We start from the raw sequence: 15,821 nt of genomic DNA, 5'->3' as shown, positions 1-15,821 counted from the left end.
TATAAAACTAGTGCTTCAGAATTCATAGAAGCAAAGCTATTGTACCGGTTGTGATTAAACAGAGAAACAGTTCTTCCCTCTCTGTATAGTTTTTATTTATTTCAAAGCAGTTATCAGACACTTAATATTTTAAAAATATCTAAGCTGTGGACAATATAATACCGTTAAAACAAAAATACCACCTAAAGAGATCAAAACAGTGGCATAAAAGCAAACCCTGTCCTCCAAAAGACTGTCCACCAGCCAGAGGAGTCCAGTCTTTTGGGGCCTTTTGCAAATTGGGGGAACTGTCTCACACGCTTACCAAGCACACAACACAACCTGTTATATTGGCTGCAATAGAATCCTTTCAAGTCAGCTTTCTAAGAGGGGAGAGGCCCCTGTGGCCACCTGGGAAGGCATCTGTGGCTACATGTACATCTCTGGAAGCCGCGTTGGTGACCTCAGTACTAGACAAAGAGAAGAAAGAGGGAAGAGGAGGAGGAAATATAGGGATGCTATACGGCTGGAATTTCACAGACATAGCCAGGATTCGGCCGTCTGTAAAAGTGCCCGGATTTTCACTTTTTCAAATATGGCAACCTGACATGTAGAACTCACAAACCAAGTGGTTTGTTATGTTTGTGGTGTTTTCTTCCCTTTTGGTGTAAAGTCTCTAGTGAGCAGGAGAGAAAGAAAATAGTTTTGCGTCCTTATTCCCATATCAAATCATCAAGAAGAAGCAAACATTCTAATTGTTTCTATAGGGAGCTTATTGAGTTATCCTGACTTGGGGAGACTCTTGGGGAAGAATTGTGGTCACTTCAGCTTGGCTGGAGCACGGGGAACATTTCAATATAAGCCACCTTTTGCAGGCAACAGGAAAACCCACTGAGCTTCATACAGGTAAGTCTGCTTCTTCCTGGTGTAGACCTTAGTGATGTCCCCACAGTCAGTTTCCATGCTACTCTTTGCTCAGCTTAAACTTCCCAGCTGGGCAGCAGACCACTTTTCTTGCACCACATTCCCATGTGAATTCAGGAAATGTATACACAAAAGCATATGCCAAAGTGTGCATAAGGATGTGTATACTGGTGAAAGTAACATCGAAATGTGGAGGACTGAGCTTAAAATTAGAAAGATGAAAAACTGAGAGGTCCGCCCCCCCCCCCCATCCCCACTGCCTGCACACTCTTTTCCTGTTCTCTTATCAGAAGCCCAACTGATCAGCAGCAAAACAGTGTCTCTTCTCAAGGGTACTTTTTCCAAGAACTAAAAATATATGACTTTTATCATAACCATAATCCTTCATGAGTTCTGGCTATAGTTATAATAAAGCATATAAGTTTACAGAAATAACTGAAAACCAAAAAAGGAATCCAGTCTGCCCCATGGAAGACCAAAATATTTTGATTCACATTTTTGTCCCTGCAAAAAAAAAAAGCTGCAAGAATTTGCTGGGTTTTTCTTGCTGTTGCTCGGACCAGGTCTCCTTTTGAAACAGCAAATGATCTTAAGTATTTGATTCTTATATACCAAGCTGCAAATCCTTAGATAAAGAGAATACCACAATTACTGATCAAATATCTTTGCCACATACAAACTGCCCCTGTAGAAACTATCAAGAGCATCGCAGGCTGAGCTTTAGAAAAAGCCATCACATAGAATTTAATTATATTGTCATATTTTCATAGTTAAGAAGCAAGGTTTGTCATTCAAACAACCTTATTTCCAACTTAATCCAATGCAGTTAACTCTTGAAGCAGCTGTAAAATCACTAAGTGTTTTCATGGGTACAGGTGACATGTTTGTACAATTTGTACAAGAGCTGTTTAATATAGAGCTATTAAATGGCTCTATATAGTGTGTGCATTTCGTTTATTTATTTATACTTTTCAAATTTATACATTTCACTAATTTTATACATTTCATTGATTTTACAATCATTTTGACATTTCAAAACTTGACTCCTTTCCCCCTCTTTCTGCATTTTCTTAGATTTGTTTTTTAATATCTTCCGCATATCCGAATTAACTTAATTTGCTCATTTATTCATCTTCTTCAGATATATACGCTTATAAAGCTGCAGGTTATTACAAAAATCCTGCCAATGTTTTTATCTTGTTTTTATCCTGTACAATGTTTTTAACTTACTCATCCTTTGTCTCCCATTCCAATAATATTTTATACACTTTAGACAGCACTTTTACATTACATCCCAACAGGTCTCTCTTCAGTTGTGATATTTGTTCCCCAAGCCCTCATATCCTATCTTTCTTAAATACTTCATTTAAATGGTGATATTATATCCATGTTGTTTATTCTCCTGATAATTTGTACTCTCCTTCCTCTTGTTTTAATAAATTTCTATAAGTTGTCCATGCTTCTATCATATTCTTTTTCTTTACCGCTGTAGCTTCCAACGGTGAGCGTCACTGATGTTTTTATCTCTAATAAATTCTTATATTTATCCCATACACTATACAATTTTTTCCTAATTATATGATTTGTAAATCCTTTATGTACTTTCACCTTTTCATATCATAAGCATGTCAACCAAAATATTGCCACGACCTTCTAAATTTAGAATATGTGAATTCTCGAATGTCATCCATTCCTTCAACCAACAAAGACAAGATGCTTCATAGTATCATCTCATATCCGGCAGGGTAAAACCTCCTCTTTCTTTTGCATCTATCATATTTTATATTTTATTCTTGGTTTTTTCCCCTTGCCAAATATATTTAGAAATATATTTTTGCCATGTGTTGAAACAATCTGTCTTGCCAATCACTTGGAATCGATTGAAACAGAAATAACATTCTTGGTAATACATTCATCTTTATAGTCAACACTCTATCTAATAATGAAAGATTCATTCTATTCCAAATTTGCAAATTTCTTTTAATATCTTCCCAAGTTTTTAAATAATTATCTTTATACAATTTTATATTATTTACTGTTACCCATACACCTAAATACTTAACCTTTCTTTCAATCTTTAAGCCAGATACATCTTGTAATTTTTTTTTTATTCTCATCATTCATATTTTTTACCAAGAGTTTGGTTTTATCTTTATTAATCTTAAGACCTGCTATGTCTCAAATTTTTTTTATCTTTCGTAATACTTTTGGGATTGACTCTACTGGTTCTTTTACAGATATTGCCACATCCTCTGCAAATGCTTTTAATTTATATTGTCTCTGTTCCACTCTGCCTTTAATATCTTGATTACATCTTATTCTTTGTGCCAATATTTCTAAAACTATTATAAACAACAAAGGTGACAACGGGCAAAATAATAATTAATAAAAAACAAAAAAGAATTAATGAAGTACACAAAATTGATCAAAGGATACAAACAGTATTTTGAGTATTCTATACGCCAAGTTCTCAGAAAGAAATTACATTTGTAATCCTTCTTTTCTTTCTTTCCTTATAGTCACCTTCTTTCTGTTCCAGTAAACTAGTTTGAATCTGCTATATTAGTTGACTTCCCTCTATGTCTTTGCAGTTTTGACACTTCTCTTAAGTGACAGATATTCTGTATTCACTTATTAAGATCAGTTTTTTCCATTATATCTGTGAAATTAATCTAAGGATAACCAAGTATTATTTTTGGAACCATATTTTGTCAGGTATTTTTTAAAGCAAACCCATTCCTAATCTCTTATTAGTTCTGTCATTTTGGCTAGTTCGAGGTACTCGCACAACTTTAATTGCCACTCGTCTATTGTTGGTATTAACTCACTTTTCCAGTATTTTGCTATTATCATTCTAGCCGTTGTTAGCGCGTAAAGAAACACTCTTTTATTTTCATTTGGGATGCTTATCATTAGAATGCCTGATAGGAAAGCTTCAAGTTTCTTTAAAAATGTGTGTTTTAGCATTCTGTTTAGTTCCTCATAGATCACATCCCCAAAAAAATTGATTTGGGGACATGTCCATCACATGTGGAATAAGGTTCCTTCATATTGTTTGCATCCCCAACACTTATTGCTGTTCTTTTTTATTTTGGCTAATTTGGATGGGGTCAGGTACCATCTGTAAATCCATTTCATAAAGTTTTATTTTATCAGATAGCACGCAATGAATTTTAAGTCTTTCCCCCATTTTTCCATCTCAGTTGGATAGCCAAAATCATGTGCCCACTTCACCATCATTTCCTTCACCGCTTCATCCTTAAGTGTTTGCAATAATTTAATAACCTATTTAACTATCTATTTTCTAGGAGAATTGATCAATTATTTTTCTTTCCTTTTTCTTTGTTGTAGAATTTATTGCTTTTCCAACTCTCTTTTCTTTTTTGGTATGCACTTTGCTGGATAACACCCCCCCCCCCGCATCACTGCTTTGCTCGCATTCCATACCACTTTCAAATTTGTCTCTTGATTCAAATTGATTTCAGAATAATATTTTAATATTCCCCCACCCTTTTCTAATATTTCTTGATCGTTTAATAAATTCTCATTTAATCTCCATCCCAGTGGGGAATTTTGCCCAGTTCTTAATTCCATAATAATAGAGTTGTGATCTGAAAGTGTCCTGGGTAGAATTTGTACCTTCTTTACCATAATGTACAAATTTCTAGATGTCCACACAGAGTCAATTCAGCTCACCAAATTATTCGTGGATGAAAAAAAATGTGAATTGTCTATCCAGTGGGTGTTTTTCTCTTTGTATATCAACTAAACTTAAATTTTGTGTCATCTGAAAAAGAGCCTTGGATAGCTTCCCTTCTTTTGTATCACTTCTTCTTATAGATCTATCCCATTCTGTTTAATAAGCCTCGGTAGTCTCTGTTACTTCCTATAAATATAAAATCTATTTCATGTGTGTACTCCTTCATAAACATTATTGTCTCAGACCTGGTGTGCTGGGAGGGTTAATTACTATCTTCCTTTCTTCAGTCCTTTGCAGTGTTTTCAAGGTCACATTCCATGTTGCGTACAGGCTGTGGCTATAAATAACTCACAGAGTACATGTCCAATCTCTGCCATTAAAATTCCACCCTGGAGTTCTTCCTTGGCACACAGCTAAAGATTTTAAAAAATTCTCAGATACAGCCTCTTGCCAGATCTGTGCAGCAGCCATTCATTCTTGTAAATCAGCCTTGTTCCCTCACACTCCTGGTCCAGTCCAGAGATAATTTTAAATAAAGTCCATTCCACCTCAATCGAGTGAGGAGGGCATAATAAAATCTTGTTAAATTCCTCATTGGGCATAAATCAAAAGCCTCCCCCCCCCCTTTTCCTTGGTATCAGACAAAATAACATAGCCATGGCTACATACATTTCTTTCTTTTTGCAGGAGAGGACAAGAAAACAAACCATTTGAGAACTATTTGTAAAACACAAAACACCTTGTTCTTCCCCTTCCTTCCCGGCTGTTGTGAGGATTTTCAAGCTTCAGAAAAAACATTCAAATACCTTCGAAAAGCCAAACACAGTCCTCTCGGCAGCTGATTGATTGCAGCCCATTAGTATATGTTGGTCCAGCAGCACCTCTTGATTAACACCAATGTTCCAAATTAATGAGAAACTAATCACAAATCATACCAGAGATGGAGGCTCCTCTATGGCAGGGACACACTCCCAGGTCTCACCCATTCTGCCTTTCAAGTTGGCAGACACGGGCTTAAGCGGCATAGTAGGATACAGTGAGCTCCCCAGACCCACCGGGGAACATTGTCAGGAATTTTACCTCATAAATCCTGGCTTTTCCCTCCCTGGGTGACCATTAAATTGTGACATAGCCAGAAACCAAAATTACTCCTCAGATTCATTGCCTCAGCAAAATGTCCTCTCAATTCACCTCAATTTCCCCAGCTATTCTCTGTATCCCACCACCAAAGCTTCTGGTCCCAAAGCTTTCTGGTAGGCAGAAAGTGCCTACCCTTCTTTTACAGGATAACTTTAGCAGTGCTTGATTTGTGAGGAGTTTCACATTGCCAGATGAAAAAAGAAAAGTCTATCTTCTTTTGCTATTGTAAAACAAGGGGGGAAAATAACATATTATATTTTGTATCCATCCCTCCAAATCACAGGTGTGCTCTATATAATACCATTGAGGGGAATGACAGCATTACTCTTCCTCTTCCCTATATCAACTGGTGAGATCCATGGTGATGATGGAAACAGAAGGCAACCGCACGCATCTTACCAACTTCATCTTGATGGGTTTCACGACAGATCCACTCCTGAGGATCCTCTTCTTTGTTCTGTTCCTGGTCTCGTACACTCTCACATTGACTGGAAACCTGGGTCTCATCACACTGATCTACCTAGATTCCCGCTTGCACACACCCATGTATTTCTTTGTGGGCAGCCTTTCCTTCCTGGATGTCTGGTACTCCTCCGTCTACACTCCCCGGATCCTGTACGACTGTGTATCTGAGAACAATATCATATCCAACGCAAGCTGTGCAGCTCAGTTCTTCTTTTCGGCTAGCTTCGGACACAGTGAATGTTTCCTGCTAGCTACCATGGCCTATGACCGCTATGTGGCCATTTGCAAGCCACTCCGCTATTCCAGTGCCATGACCAAGAAACTCTGCACCCAGCTGATTGTTGGGTCTTATGCAGCTGGCTTCGCTGTTGGTATTGTGCATGCAGGTAATACTTTCCAGCTAGGCTTTTGTGGGAGCAACATTATCAACCACTACTTTTGTGATGTGCAGCCACTCGTGAAGATGGCCTGTAAGGATACCCGGATCTATGAACTCATATTGGCCACAGTCATTGTTTGCACTGTGCTGCCAAGCACTGCCCTCATCCTGGGCTGCTACGCAGGCATTGTGACAGCCATCATACGCATCCGCTCAGCTGCAGGGCGGCGCAAGGCCTTCTCCACTTGCTCCGCCCACCTACTCTCTGTCTCCCTCTACTATGGCTCCATCCTCTTCATGTATTCCCGACCAAGCTCACAGCACACTCCAAATGGGGACAAGGCAAATGCTCTTTTCTACACTGTGCTCAACCCCCTGGTCAACCCCTTCATTTACAGCTTGCGCAACAAAGATGTGAAGGCAGCCTTCAAGAAAGTCCTCGGAAGATTCATAGCACCTAAATGAATGTCAGTGACGTTGCTCAGCTCCCCACATAATACAGATTTTTATCAACAACAACAACAACAACAAATCCGTTTATTGTGAGGACCATTCCTGTACACAAACATCAACACAACATTTTTATCAAGGGTGGTGAATTGGTGGCCCTGCAGATGTTGATGGCCTCCAACGCTCATCAGTCCCACCAGCATGGCCAATGCTCAAGGATGAAGGGGGCTGTTGTCCAGCAAAATCTTGGCAAGTCACAGGTTCTCCACCTCTGGATTAGAGACTAGTCTCCTGTAGGTAAGAACGTAGTGGACAAGGGGAAGCACTAGAAAAGATGCCCAGTGGATAAATGGTTAAGCATCCCACCTACAGGCCAGGGGCTGTACTGAAGAGGAGGGCTGAGGATCTCCCGCTCCTTCTCCTCTGCTTGCCCCCCCTCCAGTAGTTTCAAGAGAAGAGAAACAGGAATGAATTACAGCAGAACTCAAAGTTGCCAAATTATGAGGTGTTAAGAGAAGGAGGGTGAGGGGTAGAGCAGCCAACAGAGACGCCCTTGGAGAGCATAGAAGCGCCACCATCCCCACGGACTCGACTTTCAATTAGAATTCAAGAGCAAAGGGCCAAGTACTGTTGCTGGGCAAGGAAGGGGTGGAGCTCAGAGTGGGCAACATCACTAAGGAGTTAAGAACTGGATTCTTTGTCTTGCAACAGAATGACTGAATAAAACCATACATACAAACTTTCTTGTTTCTTCCTTGATCCTTAATGCTGCTGGGGGAGGAAAGAATTTCCCAAACTTGACACTACACTACTATTCACGTGGTATTTGCATTTAAGGTATGCATTTGTCAGGACTGATTGGTGGGTGCTAGAAGAGATAAGAGTCTGGGCCTCCAGCCAGTTTTATAGGTTTTATGTGGTCCATTCTTCTATTTACACTCAGAGCACTCAGAGCACATCAGGCTCATTGGAATCAGATGCAGCAACTGGTTGCTGCTTTCGTTTCCCCCAGCATAACCACTTCCGGAGCCCTCTCCTTTGCCTTCCTCTGTTACGTGAAGAGCTAAGCCCTGGAAATTGCTCTCCCCTCTCTGATTCATTGCTTCCTGACAACCCTTCATCATCGTCCTCCCCTGATGAGGTACCACTGCTAATGATCGGAGGCTTATCTCTGTATTTTCCCAGCATTTCCCTCTTCTCCGCCCCAAGTTCCCTGATAGCGTTTGAAAAATTAATTGTAAAAAAATTAAAAATAAAAGAATTGGTTCAGATAATTCCCCACAAGGCTTCCTAACCCCCATCACACTCCAAATTTATTCTAGCACAGATTTGGAAAGCTCTCCCATCTTTACTTTCATAAAACTGGCAAGTGTGATTTGGTGAGGTGCTGGGAATTTTCTGTTAGGGATGCTGATGCGCTAGAGCTACAGTTCCCATGGTCTCCTGGGAAGAGGGAATAATCATCATATCACTTTAACCAGATACAGCAGATTTGCCCAGAGTTAAGGTGCATGATACAGTCCTTATATCGGATCCTGTGGCATATTTAGTGGATGGTGAATTAAGAACAATATATATTTCATAGGGTTGCCATATTTTGGAGAGCAAAAAAGAGGACATGGTTGCTGACTTCTACTTTTAACTACAGGTCGCTATGACAATTCTCATTTTAAATACCCCTACAATGTTCTTAACTTTCAACAACAAAATAATAATAATAATAATAATAATAATAATAATAATACATATTGCTCCCCCGTTTGCCGAATGAAAGTATTTTGGCTCATGTTCACATCTTTCTGAACGTAAGTGTGCAAAGAACAATGTTTTAAACTGTTTAGCACGTACATATGGGCTCTCCTTATGGGCAGGGTGTCCTTTTAGTTCAGTCACAAGAGAAGGGATTTATACAGTATGTAGCTAGTTTAAGATGCTTGTTGTTGTTTAGTCATTTAGTCATGTCCGACTCTTCATGACCCCATGGACCAGAGCACGCCAGGCACTTCTGTCTTCCACTGCCTCCCTCAGTTTGGTCAAACTCATGCTGGTAGCTTCGAGAACACTGTCCCAGCATCTCGTCCTCTGTTGTCCCCTTCTCCATGTGCCCTCCATCTTTCCCAACATCAGGGTCTTCTCCAGGGAGTCTTCTCTTCTCATGAGGTGGCCAAAGTATTGGAGCTTCAGCTTCAGGATCTGTCCTTCCAGTGAGCACTCAGGGCTGATTTCCTTAAGAATGGACATGTTTAATCTTCTTGCAGTCCATGGGACTCTCAAGATTCTCCTCCAGCACCATAATTCAAAAGCATCAATTCTTCGGCGATCAGCCTTCTTGATGGTCCAGCTCTCACTTCCGTACATCACTACTGGGAAAACCATAGCTTTAACTATGCGGACCTTTGTTGGCAAGGTGATGTCTCTGCTTTTTAAGATGTTGTCTAGGTTTGTCATTGCTTTTCTCCCAAGATGCAGACGTCTTTTAATTTCGCGGCTGCTGTCACCATTTGCAGTGATCATGGAGCCCAAGAAAGTAAAATCTCTCACTGCCTCCATTTCTTCCCCTTCTATTTGCCAGGAGGTGATGGGACCAGTGGCCATGATCTTCGGGTTTTTTGATGTTGAGCTTCAAACCATATTTTGCGCTCTCCTCTTTCACCCTCATTTAAAGGTTCTTTAATTTCTCCTCACTTTCTGCCATCTAGGTTGTGTCATCTGCATATCTGAGGTTGTTGATATTTCTTCCGGCAATCTTAATTCCAGCTTGAGATTCATCCAGCCCAGCCTTTTGCATGATGAATTCTGCATATAAGTTAAATAAGCAGGGAGACAATATACAGCCTTGTCGTACTCCTTTCCCAGTTTTGAACCAATCAGTTGTTCCATATCCAGTTCTAACTGTAGCTTCTTGTCCCACATAGAGATTTCTCAGGAGACAGATGAGGTGATCAGGCACTCCGATTTCTTTAAGAACTTGCCATAGTTTGCTGTGGTCGACACAGTCAAAGGCTTTTGCATAGTCAATGAAGCAGAAGTAGATGTCTTTCTGGAACTCTCTAGCTTTCTCCATAACCCAGCACATGTTTGCAATTTGGTCTCTGGTTCCTCTGCCTCTTCTAAATCCAGCTTGCACTTCTGGGAGTTCTCGGTCCATATACTGCTTGAGCCTACCTTGTAGAATTTTAAGCATAACTTTGCTAACGTGTGAAATGAGTACAATTGTGCGTAGTTGGAGCATTCTTTGGCACTGCCCTTCTTTGGGATTGGGATGTAGACTGATCTTCTCCAATCCTCTGGCCACTACTGAGTTTTCCAAACTTGCTGGCATATTGAGTGTAGCACCTTAACAACATCATCTTTTAAAAATTTAAATAGTTCAGCTGGAATATCATCACTTCCACTGCCCTTGTTATTAGCAGTGCTTTCTAAAGCCCATTTGACCTCACTTTCCAGGATGTCTGGCTCAAGGTCAGCAATCACACTACCTGGGGTGTATGATCCATCCATATCTTTCTGGTATAATTCCTCTGTGTATTCTTGCCACCTCTTCTTGATGTCTTCTGCTTCTTTTAGGTCCTTACCACTTTTGTCCTTTATTATGGTAATCTTTGTACGAAATGTTCCTTTCATGTCTCCAATTTTCTTGAACAGATCTCTGGTTCTCCCCATTCTGTTGTTTTCCTCTATTTCTTTGCATTGCTCGTTTAAGAAGGCCTTCTTGTCTCTCCTTGCTATTTTTTGGAAATCTGCATTCAATTTCCTGTAACTTTCACTATCTCCCTCGCATTTTGCTTGCCTTCTTTCCCCCGCTATTTGTAAGGCCTCGTCGGATAGCCACTTTGCTTTCTTGTATTTCCTTTTCATTGGGATGGTTTTCGTTGCTGCCTCCTGTATAATGTTGTGAGCCGCCATCCATAGTTCTTAAGGCACTCTGTCCAGCAAATCTAAATCCTTAAACCTGTTCCTTACTTCCACCGTGTGGAACTGAGGAACAGGTTCTCTGCTGCAGACTAGCTTAGCCAGGTGCCTTAGATTTGAGTCTAATGCACTAGAAAACTTTTCTTGGATTACTGTAAACAAAAAACCCCAGACATTTTGCCACATTTAAAAAATCCGCCCGGTCAGAAATGTCCAGAATTTCCCAGACATAGCCGGGATTCGGCCGTCTGTAAAAGTGCCCGGATTTTCACTTTTTGAAATATGGCAACCCGACATGGAGAACTCACAAACCAAGTTGTTTGTTATATTTGTGGTGTTTTCTTCCCTTTTGGTGTAAATTCTCTAGAGAGCAGGAGAGAGAGACAATAGTTTTGCGTCCTTATTCCCATATCAAATCATCAAGAAGAAGCAAACATTCTAATTGTTGCTATAGGGAGCTTATTGAGTTATCCTGACTTGGGGAGACTCTTGGGGAAGAACTGTGGTCACTTTAGCTTGGCTGGAGCAAGGGGAACATTTCAATATAAGCCAACTTTTGCAGGCAACAGGAAAACCCACTGAGCTTCAAACAGGTAAGTCTGCTTCTTCCTTGTGTAGACCATAGTGATGTCCCGATAGGCGGTTTCCATACTACTCTTTGCTCAGCTTAAACTTCCCATCTGGGCAGCAGACCACTTTTCTTGCACCACATTCCCATGTGCATTCAGGAAATGTATACACAAAAGCATATGCCAAAGTGTGCATAAGAATGTGTATACTGGTGAAAGTAACATAAGAATGCAGTCTGCTAGGGAGGATTATTTCTTGCCGCCCCCCCAAAAATGTACAGGAGGCAAAATTACATACAAATATATAGTAGGTAAAACTTGCCCTAAGATGCTAGTGAATGTTAATGATGGGTTTTTTTAAAATCACAAACCAACATCGAAATGTGGAGGACTGAGCTTAAAATTAGAAAGATGAGAAACTGAGAGGTCCGTGTGTGTTCCCCCCCCCCCATCCCCAGTGCCTACACACTCATTTCCTGGCCCAACTGACCAGCAGTAAAACAATTCCCCTTCTCAAGAGTAATTTTTTCCAAGAACTGAAAATATATGACTTTCATCAGAACCATAATCCTTCATGAATTCTGGCTATAGCTTATAATAAAGCACATAAGCTTACGGAAATAACTGAAAACCAAAAAAAGGATTTCAGTCTGCCCCATGGAAGACCAAATTATTTTGATTCACATTTTTGTCCCTGCAAAAACAAAGCACGGTTTGTCATTCAAACCACCTAATTTCCAACTTAATCCAATGCAGTTAGCTCTTGAAGCAGCTGTAAAATCACTAAGTGATTTCATGGGTTCAAATGACATGTTTCTTTTTGTACAAGAGAGTACAAGAATATAAAGTAATGACTTTATATAGCCAGGTGAATTACTAATTCTGGTCAGGGATAGCCTAAATTCTGTCATCTATCTGGTATCCCCTAGGTTAGATTGCTGCAATGCATTATACGTAAGGCTGCCTCTGAAGAAGGATTGAAAACTTCAGCCGGTAGAGAATTCAGCAGTCAGGTAACTCACATGGGCAAGGGGGTATGAGCATATCAAACCAATCCTGCAGTGGTTGCTAATTTGTTTCTGGAACTAAAGCAAAATGCTTTTCTAAAAAAACCCTCTAAACCCCTAAATGGCTCAGAACTGCAAACAGATTTATTCTGTTTTTCAGCTATTTTGCAATGCTTCCCCAGCACTACTGCTGTCCAGAGAATAATAGAATCATAGAATCATAGAGTTGGAAGAGACCACAAGGGCCATCGAGTCCAACCCCCTGCCAAGCAGGAAACACCATCAGAGCACTCCTGACATATGGTTGTCAAGCCTCTGCTTAAAGACCTCCAAAGTAGGAGACTCCACCACACTCCTTGGCAGCAAATTCCACTGTCGAACAGCTCTTACTGTCAGGAAGTTCTTCCTAATGTTTAGGTGGAATCTTCTTTCTTGTAGTTTGGATCCATTGCTCCGTGTCCGCTTCTCTGGAGCAGCAGAAAACAACCTTTCTCCCTCCTCTATGTGACATCCTTTTATATATTTGAACATGGCTATCATATCACCCCTTAACCTCCTCTTCTCCAGGCTAAACATGCCCAGCTCCCTTAGCCGTTCCTCATAAGGCATCGTTTCCAGGCCTTTGACCATTTTGGTTGCCCTCCTCTGGACACGTTCCACTTTGTCAATGTCCTTCTTGAACTGTGGTGCCCAGAACTGGACACAGTACTCCAGATGAGGTCTGACCAGAGCATAATACAGTGGCACTATTACTTCCCTTGATCTAGATGCTATACTCCTATTGATGCAGCCCAGAATTGCATTGGCTTTTTTAGCTGCTGCGTCACACTGTTGGCTCATGTCAAGTTTGTGGTCAACCAAGACTCCTAGATCCTTTTCACATGTACTGCTCTCAAGCCAGGTGTCACCCATCTTGTATATGTGCCTCTCATTTTTTTTTTGCCCAAGTGCAATACTTTACATTTCTCCCTGTTAAAATTCATCTTGTTTGTTTTTGCCCAGTTCTCTAATTTGTCAAGAAGCTTTAGCACAACAAAGGAGGGGAAATAATAAAACAGAACATATGTGGTATAAAAAGAATTCCAGCAGGAAATTGTTATGGGATATGCACTGAGAGGAAGTGAAGTCTTCTTCTTTGGCGATCACTCATAGCCGAGTAAGATTGTCTTCCATAAACACAGTTTTAACAGTGAGTCCATAGGTGACTGTGGAAGCCAATTTTGGATCCACACGTCCTTCCACAGTGGGAACGTTGGTTTCTGGGCAGGAGTTGATCATGGTGTAGATTTGCCAAGGGTGCCTTCCTCCTAGCATGTTTCTCCCAATGTCAGCCTGGAAAGACTCAAAATTACTCCTCAGATTCATTGTCTCAGCACAATGTCCTCTCAATTCACCTCAATTTCCCCAGCTATTCTCTGTATCCCATCCACCAAAGCTTCTGGTCCCACAATATTTGAGGCAGAAAGAGCATATCCATCTTTCACTGGTTAACTTTAGTAGTAGTTAATTTGCGAGGAGTTTCACATTGCCAGATGGAAAAAGGAAATATCTTCTTTTGCTATTGTAAAACAAAGGGGGAAATAACATATTACATTTTGTATGTCGTTTTAATAAATCCATCCCTCCAAATCACAGGTCTGCTCTATATAATACCACTGAGGGGAATGACAGCATTACTCTTCCTCTTCCCTGCATCAACTGGTGAGATCCATGGTGATGATGGAAACTGAAGGCAACCGCACGCATCTCACCAACTTCATCTTGATGGGTTTCACGACAGATCCACTCCTGAGGATCCTCTTCTTTGTTCTGTTCCTGGTCTCGTACACTCTCACATTGACTGGAAACCTGGGTCTCATCACACTGATCTACCTAGATTCCCGCTTGCACACACCCATGTATTTCTTTGTGGGCAGCCTTTCCTTCCTGGATATCTGGTACTCCTCCGTCTACACTCCCCGGATCCTGTACGACTGTGTGTCTGAGAACAACGGCATGAGCCTGGCAGGCTGTGCAGCTCAGTTCTTCTTCTCAGCTGGCTTGGCCTACAGTGAATGTTTCCTGCTAGCTGCCATGGCCTATGACCGCTATGTGGCCATCTGCAAACCACTTCTCTATACCACTGCTATGCCTAAGAAGCTCTGCACCCAGTTGGTCATTGGCTCTTACGTAGCTGGCTTTGCTAATGCTATTGTACATACAGGAAACACTTTCCGGCTAAGCTTTTGTGGGAGCAACATTATCAACCACTACTTTTGTGATGCACCACCACTTGTGAAGATGGCCTGTGATGATACCCGGGTCTATGAACTCATTGTGGCTGCAGTCATTGGTTGCAATGTGCTGGCAACCACTGCCCTCATCCTGGGCTGCTACACAGGCATTGTGACAGCCATCATACGCATCCGCTCAGCTGCAGGGCGGCGCAAGGCCTTCTCCACTTGCTCCGCCCACCTACTCTCTGTCTCCCTCTACTATGGCTCCATCCTCTTCATGTATTCCCGACCAAGCTCACAACACACTCCGAATGCGGACAAGGCAAATGCTCTTTTCTACACCGTGGTCAACCCCCTGGTCAATCCTTTCATTTATAGCTTGCGCAACAAAGATGTGAAGGCAGCCTTCAAGAAACTCCTTGGAAGATTCATAGCACCCAAATGAATGTCAGTGACGTTGCTCAGCTCCCCACATAATACAGTGGTGCCCCGCAAGACGAATGCCTCGCAAGACGGAAAACCCGCTAGACGAAAGGGTTTTCCCTTTTTGAGCTGCTTCGCAAGACGATTTTCCCTATGAGCTTGCTTTGCAAGATGAAAACGTCTTGCAAGTGTTCCGATTTTTTTTCGCTCCCTCCCCTTTTTCTAAGCCGCTAAACCGCTAATAGCCTTTTAGCCTCTAATCCGCTAATCCTTTAATAGCCGCTAAGCCTTTAATAGCCGCTAAACCGCTAATAGCGCTAATCCGCTAAACTGCTAATAGGGTTGGTTCACAAGACGAAAAAACCGCTAGACGAAGAGACTCGCGGAACAGATTAATTTCGTCTTGCGAGGCACCACTGTACAGATTTTTATCAAGGGTGGTGAATTGGTGGCCCTGCAGATGTTGATGGCCTCCAACGCTCATCAGTCCCACCAGCATGGCCAATGCTCAAGGATGAAGGGGGTTGTTGTTCAGCAAAATCTTGGCAAGTCACAGGTTCTCCACCTCTGGATTAGAGACTATTCTCTCATTGAAGGGGCATATTACAATATAATTGTTCTATTATTATCCCAAAAGGGGAGGTTTCTACACCAGCC

At 41.3% G+C, this 15,821-nt stretch overlaps 2 protein-coding genes across 2 annotated transcripts; both read left to right on the top strand.

The window, feature by feature from the left end:
* Nucleotides 1-6,020: 6,020 nt before the first annotated feature.
* Nucleotides 6,021-7,052, top strand: LOC310686105 (olfactory receptor 9G4-like; the record flags this gene model as incomplete). Its single annotated transcript, XM_083459258.1, has 1 exon — nt 6,021-7,052. Exon 1 carries the CDS (start codon nt 6,102-6,104, stop codon nt 7,050-7,052), a length of 951 nt encoding a protein of 316 aa, XP_083315384.1. The 5' UTR covers nt 6,021-6,101.
* A 7,025-nt stretch (nt 7,053-14,077) lies between these two features.
* LOC310705014 (olfactory receptor 9G4-like) lies at nt 14,078-15,186 on the top strand (the record flags this gene model as incomplete). The annotated part of the gene is made up of 1 exon (XM_083499228.1): nt 14,078-15,186. The coding sequence occupies exon 1, from the start codon at nt 14,236-14,238 to the stop codon at nt 15,184-15,186; it is 951 nt and encodes a 316-aa protein (XP_083355354.1). The 5' UTR covers nt 14,078-14,235.
* Between the last annotated feature and the right edge of the window lie 635 nt (nt 15,187-15,821).

Source organism: Podarcis liolepis, assembly GCF_965112155.1.
Source record: "Podarcis liolepis genome assembly, chromosome: 1".
Lineage (NCBI taxonomy): Eukaryota > Metazoa > Chordata > Lepidosauria > Squamata > Lacertidae > Podarcis > Podarcis liolepis.
This window is presented reverse-complemented; position numbering and strand designations above follow the sequence as displayed.